At 42.4% G+C, this 11,340-nt stretch overlaps 1 protein-coding gene across 4 annotated transcripts in view; it reads right to left on the reverse strand.

Moving 5' to 3' along the window:
- The window catches only part of SLC9A8 (solute carrier family 9 member A8), a 71,368-nt gene extending 62,045 nt beyond the window's left edge, over positions 1 to 9,323 (reverse strand). For 2 of the 4 annotated variants that reach the window (XM_076010881.1, XM_012766167.3), the window contains exons 1-2: positions 9,208 to 9,323; positions 7,122 to 7,300 (exon numbers count right to left, since the gene is read on the reverse strand). In XM_076010881.1, the coding sequence (XP_075866996.1) occupies positions 7,122 to 7,300; positions 9,208 to 9,233 (205 nt within the window). In that variant the 5' untranslated portion in view covers positions 9,234 to 9,323. Of the gene's footprint in view, positions 1 to 7,121; positions 7,304 to 9,207 lie in introns of all 4 variants that reach the window. The other 2 variants (XM_076010880.1, XM_012766166.2) reach the window with 1 other exon arrangement.
- Between the last annotated feature and the right edge of the window lie 2,017 nt (positions 9,324 to 11,340).

Here is an 11,340-nt window from a genome sequence, read left to right on the forward strand (position 1 = left end):
GTGGTGTCATCATAGCTCACAGCAACCGCAATCTCCCAAGCTCAAGCAATCCTCCTGCCTCAGCCTCCCGAGTAGCTGGGACTACAGGCCCTCACCACCACACCCGGATAATTGTTTCTATTTTTTGTAGAAATGGGTCTCCCCCTTGCTCAGGCTGGTCTCAAGCTCCTGAACTGGAGCGACCCTCCCTCCTTGCCTCGGCCTCCTGGAGCACAAGGATTACAGACATGATCCATTGAGCCTTCAGTTGTATTTTTAATGTCTTATTTTTTACCCTGGAGATAGACTAACAGTGTTTATTATACTTTTTCTATATGTTTTTGTATGCCTAAACTAGTTCATTTACCAGTACTTACTGGAAGAGCAACAGAAATCTAAGTTTTTTATAAGCTGTTAAATCTTACACAACCATTTAAAATTATTCAAATTTTCCTGATTCTGAGAAATGGCCCTCAACTTTTTTGAAGTAGTCATTAATTGGGAAACTCTAAATGGTGAGGCGTAAGTCAATGAAATCAATCACTTTTACATAACCACAACTGCAGAAGATTATGTTGACACCAAGTACTTCGCCAAGATGTGAGTGGCTCTCTTTTAACATAGAAGTGAGGGTGTTTTACAAACAGGAAAAAGTAAATGCGTTGGTGACAACATCAAAGAGCTCTGACTATGAGACACTCATGCTCCCTAGCTGGGTACAGCTGTGTCCTGCCGTGCCCACTGCTTGATGGCTCCCAAAAACCAGAAACTAAGCTGAGCACTTCCCAAACACTGTCACACTTAATCCCCCAATTCCCCTCTGACCTAGCTGTTATCATTATCTGCATTGATTATAGATGAGAAAACTGAGGCTTCAAGACATCTGGTAGGTTCTGCAGCACTGAGTCAGATTCCAGCTCTGCGCTCTTAACCACTACCTCTATCCTGGGTGGCCGCCTTCAACCTCCAAAATAGGAATGATGACCACCTTTCCTCGCAGGGGTGTTTTCATGAAAGAAGAGAACAGGATGTAAAACTATCTGAAAAGAGTAAGTATTTCTGGACCCTCCTAAAATACCATACTTTTGCATAAATAATTCCTGAATGTAATTTCATAATCCAAATGTTAGCATGCAGGCCTCTTTCATTAGGCACCTGGGTGATAAACCATCTCATCAATCACAGTATTATTAGGTTATTAAGTATGAATTGTCTGATTTTCTTAAGTACTAAGTTTTTTGTTTTTTTTTTGAGACAGTCTCACTTTGTTTCCCAGGCTAGAGTGAGTGTCATGGCGTCAGCCTAGCTCACAGCAACCTCAAACTCCTGGGCTCAAGCAATCCTGCTGCCTCAGCGTCCCAAGTAGCTGGGACTACAGGCATGCACCACCATGCCCGGCTAATTTTTTCTATATATATTAGTTGGCCAATTAATTTCTTTCTGTTTATAGTAGAGATGGGATCTCACTCTAGCTCAGGCTGGTTTTGAACTCCTGACCTTGAGTGATCCACCCACCTCCCAGAGTGCTAGGATTACAGGCGTGAGCCACTGCACCCAGCCTTAAGTACTAAGTTTGACAGCTGATACACTGACATTTCACTTTGACACTTAAGCTTGCCTTTCTTTGCTGTCACGACATAAAGGTGAACCATTTCTACACCGTATTGGTACATGTGATGAAAAATGAATTCTTTTTGACAATCGCAAGCGTTTGGCACAATGGTTGGATAAAGATGAAATGCTGAAACAGAATATTCATCAAAAAAAGCAAATGGTGTCTGTTTGGTGCTCCACCACTGGTATTATTCACTACAGCATCATGAAACCTGGTCAATCCATTATAGCGGATGTCTACTGCAACCAACTGGATGAAATGATGAGGATGCTTGCGATTAAGCAGCCAAGATTGGTTAACAGAGACAGGCCAACATTCTTGCAAGACAATGCTTGACCACATGTTGTACAAACAACACTGCTTAAACTATAGAAGCTGGACTTGGAAACTCTCTATCATCCACTGTATTCTATTTGGGTAACTGTAGACCTTGCATCAACTGACTACCACTTCTTCCAAAGACCACTGCTTGTAAGGAAAAATATTCAATTCTCAAGAAACACCTTTCTCGATTCCAGCACCACTCGATCTCCAGGCTTCTTTGCTGCTGGCATAAACAAGCTACCGTTAAGATTGTAAAACTGCATTGATAGTTTAGGTGCATACTTTGATTCATTGTACTGCTTCTTGTTTGAGATATAATAAATTACACTTTTGATTCAAAATTGGGCATTTCATATTTAATGATCTAGTATTTAATCTAATAGTACTAAAATTAATTTTTTTTTTTTTGAGACAGAGTCTCACTCTGTTGCCCAGGCTAGAGTACTGTGGCATCAGCCTAGCTCACAGCAACCTCAAACTCCTGGGCTCAAGCAATCCTCCTGCCTCAGCCTCCTGAGTAGCCGGGACTACAGGCATGCACCACCATGCCCGGCTAATTTTTTTTTATATATTTTTAGTTGGCCAATTAATTTCTTTCTATTTTTAGAAGAGATGGGGTCTAGACTCTTGCTCAGGCTGGTCTCGAACAACTGACCTTGAACAATCCTTCACCCTTGGCCTCTCAGAATGCTAGAATTACAGGCATGAGCCACCACGCCTGGCCTAAAATTAATTTTTAAAGGAAATGTTTAAACAATCTGCTGTTTAACTGCCCACCCTCAGTGCCTGCGGTGACAAATTAGATTTCTTTTTTTTTTTTTTTTTTTTTGAGACAGAGTCTCGCTTTGTTGTCCAGGCTAGAGTGAGTGCCATGGCGTCAGCCTCGCTCACAGCAACCTCAAACTCCTGGGCTCAAGCGATCCTCCTGCCTCAGCCTCCCCAAGTAGCTGGGACTACAGGCATGCGCCACCATGCCCGGCTAATTTTTTCTATATATATTAGTTGGCCAATTAATTTATTTGTATTTATAATAGAGACGGGGTCTCGCTCTTGCTCAGGCTGGTTTCGAACTCCCGACCTCGAGCAATCCGCCCGCCTCAGCCTCCCAGAGAGCTAGGATTACAGGCGTGAGCCACCGCGCCCGGCTCAAATTAGATTTCTTTAATCCAACCAAAAAGCACCAGCTGGCCAGAATGTTGTAAATATAGAACTTTTGTCCTCCTTTCATTCTGTGCTTTAAACTATCAATCTGTGGTGTTATTTTAATATAAATATTTAACTTAGTTAGAAAATCCTCCATTAAATACTAAGAGCAAGAAAAAAGTTCTAATGCACAAGCACATGTGACTAACAAGCATGCCTATTGTCTGGAAAAAACAAAAAAAAAGGAGGCAAATGAGCATATATGTAGACAGAAAATAGACCAAGGAAGTTGAATCAGTTTCTGCTCTTCCCTTGCACCAAACCATATTTTTAAAAAATTAATGTAAAAAGTTGATTCTTATATATAAACAACTATTTGTAGCCTTAAGAGCAAAAGGGAAAACTATCTATTAATAGAAAGAGCTAAATATAAGGTTCATCGATGCCAGGTGATTGTCTTTAGCCATTAAAAAGAATAAAGTCTGAAAAGACAACCCACAGAATGAGAGAAAATATTTGCAAATCATGTATCTGATCAGGATTTAGTATCTGGAAAGATAAAAAGAAACTTAAAGCTTAACAACAAAGAGACAAACAAAATAATTCAAAAATGGACAAAGGACCTGAATAGACATCTCTAAAAAAAAGATATATAACACAAATGGCCAATAAGTACATGAAAAAGTGCTCAACATCAATAATCACTGTGGAAATGTAAATCAAAATACAATGAGATACAACTTCACAACCGCCAGGATGGCTATAATTAAAAAAAAACAACACAAAAACAAGTGTTGGCAAGGATGTGGAAAAAAATGGAACCCTTATAACACAGTACAGCCTCTGTAGAAAACAGTTTCATAGTTCCTGAGAAAGACAGAGTAATATTTAACATAGCAATTTTACTCCTCGGTATATATCCAAGAGAAAAACATTTATTCACACAAAAATCTGTACACAAAATGTTCCCAGCAGCAGTATTAACAATAGCCAAAAGGTGGAAACAACCCAAATATCCATCAGCTGATGAATGAATAAACCTAATGTGCCATGTCCATACAGTAGAATATTACTCAGCCATAAAAAGGAATGTAATTCTATTATAACATATGCTACAACATGAATGAACCTTGAAGACATTATGCTAAGTATAAGAAGCCAGACACAAAAGACCACATATTATATTATTTCATGTATGTGAAATATTCTAAATAGGCAAATTCAGAAAGCAGAATAGAGGTGACCAGGGACTGGAGCAGGGAAAATGGGAAGTGACTGCTTTTTGTTGTTGTTGTTGTTATTTTATACTTCAAGATCACTAAAGATGTGACTACTTTTAATGCTTTCCTTTTGGGGTGATGAAAATGTTCTGAAACTAGACAGTAGTGATGGTCACACAACTGTACATTGTGAATGTACTAAATGCCAAAGTGTGTGAGTTACATACTTTGCAATGGTTAAAGTGGTAAATTTTGTTATGTGTATCTTCCTACAATAAAAAATGAGGTAGATATAAAAACCAGAAAGAAATTCTTTCTATAAAAAAAGAAAAAATTTCACATAGGTGGAGATACCAACTTATAAACTATCAAGAATCTAATTAGGTGAAAATGGGCCAGGCAGTGGCTCACAACTATAATCCTAGCACTCTTAGCACTCTGGGAGGCTGAGGCAGGTGGATTGCTCAAGGTCAGGAGTTCAAAACCAGCCTGAGCAAGACTGAGACCCTGTCTTTATTAAAAGTAGAAAGAAATTAATTGGCCAACTAAAAATATATAGAAAAAATTAGCCGGGTGTGGTGGCACATGCCTATAGTCCCAGCTACTCAGGAGGCTGAGACAGGAGGATAGCTTGAGCCCAGGAGTTTGAGGTTGCTGTGAGCTAGGCTGATGCCAGGGCACTCTAGCCCGGGCAACAGAGTAGAGTGAGACTCTGTCTCAAAAAAAAAAGAATCTGATTAGGTGAAAACAAAACCCACCTAACATTAGTGTGACTCTATAATCTAGCTTTATAATCTGTTTGAAGAGAATTAAATCCAAGAAAAATATACAGCACTATTAAATACAGTTCAGCCCTTTCTGGTCCCAAGATATAATGCTGGGCAGGATTTTGTCTAGTTTTAAAAGCACATTATAGAAACTTGTTTTGTGCTCTCTGGCACAGCTAATCTTAAATGTTCCACATCCTGAAAGTTTTTTGAAAGTCTTACTTATTATACTTTTCAACCTCCCTTTAAATAAGTGATTACAAGACTTTTTTCCAGGCCTGCCTTTTATATTCTTTAACATACCAAGCTGACAACAATGTAAATAGATTAATATGCTTTAATGCTAAAGGAAGACTTTAGCTACTAAAGATTTCTTAATCAAGAACTGCTTTTCCTCTTTGTAGTCAACAACTATAACAAAAGAAAATGGAAAAAAACTAAAAAAGAATCCTTGATTATTGAAGTAATCTCTCAGAAATAGAATTCAACTATATTTATAGGGTAAAAAAATGACCAGGGTGTATGATATCTATATGGGACATGGTACACTTCTGGTATGTGTACTTTTTCAGTATTTGGTTTAAAGGTTTCTAAAAGTCTATGAAAGGCAAGGATGAGTCCTAGGATTACAAATAAAATCACTATATTATTAAAATCCTTTAACCACTTACCAGAGTATGAATATAAACATGAAAGAAGTTATTCTTTTCCTCAAAAAACAGTCCTAATGGACACTAGTTCCACCTTTCAACCTTCTGAAAAGATCTCATTAGAAATAAGACTTTGGTATCATTAAAGAAAAGCAGAAAATGTAAACGTGCCAACTTCACTTTCAAACAAGAGTTTGGACTTGGGTCAAACTCTAAGCTATTTCTTCCTTAGTCAGCTAATCAAAATCAGCTGTGTAGTTTCAACGGGCTTTCTTTTGTCTAAAACAGTTGTCTACTGTCTACTGCCTCTGGGAGGCATTTCAGTTTTTGCCTTTTATCGAAACCTCTTAACTAATATCTGAAAACCTGGATATCAGACTCTAGTCTCCCACCATCCAAATATGTCCATCATGTGACCTCTCTGGGTCTAAATTTCCTTACCCATTAAAGGAGGAGATTGAATAAAATGAGATTTTAAATTTGATAGTTAATCCATTTAAACAGAAATATTACATAATAACAGTGCAGGTGACACATAGCTATGGCAAAAGCCATGATGACAGTTAATGAGGATAGAGGTTTAAGAAAACAGGGCGGTGGGGCTCTTTTACTCAGCAGCAAAACCTTTAATAAATAAAATTTTACATGGAAGCCTGATAAATATAATAGACAAAATGCTGCTATAGGCCAGGCACAGTGGCCCATGCCTGTAATACTAGCACTTTGGAAGACTGAGGCAGGAGGATTGCTTGAGGCCAGGAGTTCAAAACCAGCTTGAATAGGAGCAAGACCCCAACTCTATAAAAAAATAGAAAAATTAGCCAAGTGTGGTAGCACAAGCCTGTAGTCCCAGCTACTCAGGAGGCTGAGGCACGAGGATCGCTTGAGCCCAGAAGTTTGAGAGTGCAGTGAGCAACAAAGAGACCCCTGCACTCCAGCCTGGATGACAGAGTAAGACCTTGTCTAAAAAGAAAAATAAAATGCTGCTCTGGCTGAAGCTAGGGTCAGGAGGTTGGACGCCCTCCTATTTGACTCCCCCTACCTCCTGCCACCACCTACACACACACACACACACACACACACACACACACACCTGTATGAGCAGAATTTGAAATCCACTAAACTAGATGATCAAGATTCTTTCTAGGTCAAAGATTCTTTAGTTCTTTCTTTCAAAGGCATCTAAGATATTACATTAAGACCTAGTCAGAATTGCTAAGTGGCATGATTTCATAAAAAAAAGGGGGGGTGGGGAGTATCCTGCTGAGATGTTACGAACTAATCATTTTCTCCCTGTGTTTGAAGTGAAAACCAAATAGGAAGAAGACTAGACAAAGGAAACAGGGACGACAGGGTTAAGCACACAGAGCACACAGATACTCAAGAAGGCAGGGGACGGCAGCCAACAGTGTCTCATATTCACCCAGGACGAGGAGGCTGAAGAAGATGGTCATGCCGCTTGACTGCTCCTCTTGCTGTGCCTGCTCCCCAGTCTGCACAGGGAGGATGGGCTTGGCAGGGGTTGGCAGCACCAGTTTCGTCGTGACAATCAGTGTGGTGTGGAGGGTGACATTGAAACCCTCATGAGTTGTATTGGGGAACCTACTGGAGGACATAAAAAGAAGAATTAGATAAAGAAAAAAAGGGCCCAAAGTATCAATACACACACCTTAAACCAGAAAAGGAAGCTGGGAAAGAGCTTTATAGGATTTGCAAGTCTTGCAACTCACAGGTAGACCTCAGAGGAAAACTTATTAAGAAAACGCCTGCCTGCACAGCACGAGGGTGCCAGTGGCCTCAGGTGCTTTTGAATACAGTCACTTAGAGGACAAGGACAAGGGGGAATCAGGTCTGGTGTAGAAACAAAATGCTGCCTGCTCTCCTGACATTTAAAGGGAGATTTAAAGGCAGGCAAACTGGAGTTTCATCATGTTCCAGGGCCTGACTCTGTTTACTTATTTCTCCATTTATATTCTTTTCCTTAGATTATTTCCTCAAGTTGAAGAAGGTCCCTGAATTCGCCTAGTGGTTAATCTGGTCGGAATGTCCTACCATACCTTATAAAATCCTTCTCAAATTTCAAAAGGTTTGAATATTACCTCCTCTGTAATATCCCACACCCCAATTTACCTACCCCACTGCTTTCATTCCCACAGCTCTCTCCTCATATTGTGCTGGGATTGTGAGCTAGTGCAATATTGATACAATAATAATTGTAACTGTGATTCTAACAGTTAATATTTATTGCACACTGCTTCATTCTAGGCACCAGATTAACACACCACCTCTTATTTAATAGGCATAACATGCTGGAGAAGGGTACTATTACTTTTCTTTTTTTTAACCACGAATAACTCAGGCTCAGAGAGTTTGCATAATTTGGCCAACATCTCAGTCAGTGGCAGAATCAAGCTTCAAATCCAAACTTCAAGCCACTGGGCCATGCTATCTCTTGTGCTTTGTATTGCTGAGGCCCAATTTAGTGTCTGGAACAAGCCAGATGCTCAATAAATAAGGTGACTACATGCAATGTCTCCGCCCCCAAACCTGGCTGGCCAAGAAACATGTCTGAAATGTTATCAGGTGAGGGAGTCCAGTATCAACCAAAGGGTTCCTTGTTAATCTCCACTCATTCTACAAACAGGGATAGGGCATCAATAACATACAAAAGAATGTACCCTGCAGGTATGTAAATGAACGTAACAGTTGTCCTTGTCCAGAAGTACCTGGAGGATACAGACCCCATACCATTCTCGCTGGCTACAACAACCCTGCCTTTCCTTTTGTCGCTCAAAAGCACTAAACCCTTTTTTGACTCAGGCCTTTTGAACTTGATGTCGCCTCTTCTATCCCTCCTTCAGGTCATTCAAATTTCAACCGACTGTCACTTTTTCCTGAGTAGCCTTCCCCACCCTAACACTATTCCATTTCCTTCGGAGCACTCATCTAAAACCACTTTGTCTATCTATGGTCTATTCCCACTAGAATGGAAGCTCCCTGATGGGGGCTCCTGGTTGGCCTCCTTTATTATCATGTGTCCAGGGCCTGAAATTGAGTAGACGGCCAACAGTTAATGAATGAAAGAAACTTAGTGGAGAAACAGACATAAAAAATGATCAATACAGAGCAGGAGGCGACTGGCTAAGCAGTGGGTGGGTGTGGGGGACCCGGACGACTTCCTGGAATAGGCGGAGCAGCGCGATCAGTAATGATCAGATAACCGAAGACTGGGAAAATGAAATACGGGTTGCAGTTTCCGCAAGACGTCTCTCCGGGCCTGCGCTGGGCGGCCGATGCCAGCTCGAGGGAACAACCTCTAGAAGAACGCAGGGCCCGCCTGGGTCCAGGCCCGCCCATCCCGCCCTCCTCGTAGGCACCGGCATCGTCAGTCCTGGCCAACTGGCACAGGGAGCTCCGCCTTCCGGGGCCGGAGGGCGGCTTGAGGCGCTCGCTGTCACCCGCCGGAGCCCAGCCCTGCCGCCTCCGCCGCCCCGGAAAAGCCCACTCACTCCTCTTCCGCCATCTTCTCCCCCATCCTGCGGAGCCTCCAAGACCACCGAGTTCAGAGCCACGGGACTAGCAGGGCCCGCTTTTGCTTCCGGCTTCCGCTGGAGGGGCGGGTGCGCGGGCGGCTGGGCGCGTGGGGGGCGGGGCTTCGGCCGCGCGAGGGCGGCCCTCTGTCTCTTCGTCTCAGTGGCCCGAGGGTGGGAGGAGGTGCGTGGGAGGATCCACCCCCGCTCTGGAGTGACTTTCAGGATGTGTGTCCGGCTTTGGCCACATGATCTTCTGGGCCCCAAAAGATCCTGGCTTTTCCCCACCACAGGGCGGGAACGTTTTGGGGAAACCCCTGCGTGGTCACTGTGACTCACCCTGAGGACAAACACTTTACACCCAGTGCCCACTTCGCTAAGGGTTGGGAAGGAAGGATGCCCCACTGTGCTGAGGGACCCCAGGGGGAAAACTTAATTAGTCTGAGCCTCAGTTTCTCTCAGCTGTAGAGAGTAGTAACCCCCTGGGCTTTGCAGGATTGTTCAGTATTCCATCTGTAAACATTTACGGAGTTCGAACTATATGCCTAGCATTAAAATAGATGCTGATCTAGGGATAGATCATTTGTAATTTGTTCATTGATTCAACAAATACTTAATAGATGTCTTCTATGTGCCTGTGGGGTTGGGGATGCCAGAAGGAACAAGGTGAGGTTGGAGGGCTAGGAGGGACCCCATAGGAGGGCCAGCATCTTACTGTAAGGCCTTTGGATCTGATGGACCTCCCCTGCCGCTACCTGCCTTCCTGATCCAAGCCACTGTATCTCATCTGGATAGTCGCAGCAGTCCCTGAATAGTCTCTATGACTCTGCTGTTGTTCCTGACAGTCTTCCACACCCAGTGTGATCCTTTAAAACTCCAGTCACTTCTCTACTCAGAACCTCCAGTGGCTTCCAGTCTCCATCAGAGAAAAAAACCTTGGAGAACCTACAGGATTCACACCACCCCCTTCTCTTCTCCGAGGAAGAGCTATCCTCCTCCCTCCCCGCCCCCCCTTTCCAAAATCATCACAGTGGCTTCCTGTTGTGCCCCAAATACACCAGGAACATTTCCACCTTTGCACTCACTGATTATTTGTCTAGAATGCTTTCTTCCTAGGTAGCCCTTTGGCTCCTCCTTTCCCACGTTTGTTTAACCCTTTTGTTTTATGGCTTTTGTTTAAGGCTTTTATTTAACTCTTACCTTGTGTGTTAGGCTTCCGTGACCACCCTACTTAAAATCCAAGGCCACCACCTTCTCTGAATTGTTTTTCCACAAGACACCTAAAATATTTGTTTGTTGTCTACTCTCTCTGCAAGAATGGAAATTTCATGAATGCAGAGATTTTTTATTTTGTTTTCCATTGTATCTCCAATGCCTAGAACAGTACCTGGCACATAGTAGACACTCAATAAGTAATTGTTGAATAAATAAATAAATGTATTTGTTAAAAGTAGGTATGTTAGGAAGTCATAGAAGGGTTTGGGATTGAGAAGTGACATGAGCTTTGCTGCTTGTGGACAGTTGCCTGGGGGCAGGAGGGTGAGGATGGAAGCCCCAAGACCAGTTGGGAGGTCTTTGCAATAATCCAGTCAAGAGCTGGTGGCAGTGTGGATGAAGGTGATACCCTGGAGGTAGCAGGAAGGGTTGGACTCTGGGTGCATATTGAAAGCAGGGTTTGCTAATGGTCTATGGCATATAAGAGAGTGGTCAAGGATGATGTCATGGCTTTGGCCCTGAAGAATTGGGTGGAGAAGAGATCTGTCTGGCTCAAACTTTCTTCTTTTAATTTCAAAGTATGATGGGAATACAAATGTTTTTGGTTATATGGATTGCTCTTGTAGTGCTCCAGTTGGGGTTAAAAGTGTGCCCATCACCCAGATAGTGCTCATTGTACCCATCCTCCAAGACTGCTTAGGACTGTTGTCAAAGCTAACTGAGAGAATGTCATTAGGATCTGCCCATGTTTATTGAGTCTTTCCTGTAGGTGTGGCATTGGGCTACCATTTCCTTAATTCCTTACATATCTTTGAGGCAGATGCTCTCATTATCCATAAACAAGCACAAAGAAGTCAAGCCACTTGCCTGCAGTAACACAGCTAGCAAATGATGAAG

The sequence above is a fragment of the Microcebus murinus genome, chromosome 16 (genome assembly GCF_040939455.1).
Source record: "Microcebus murinus isolate Inina chromosome 16, M.murinus_Inina_mat1.0, whole genome shotgun sequence".
Lineage (NCBI taxonomy): Eukaryota > Metazoa > Chordata > Mammalia > Primates > Cheirogaleidae > Microcebus > Microcebus murinus.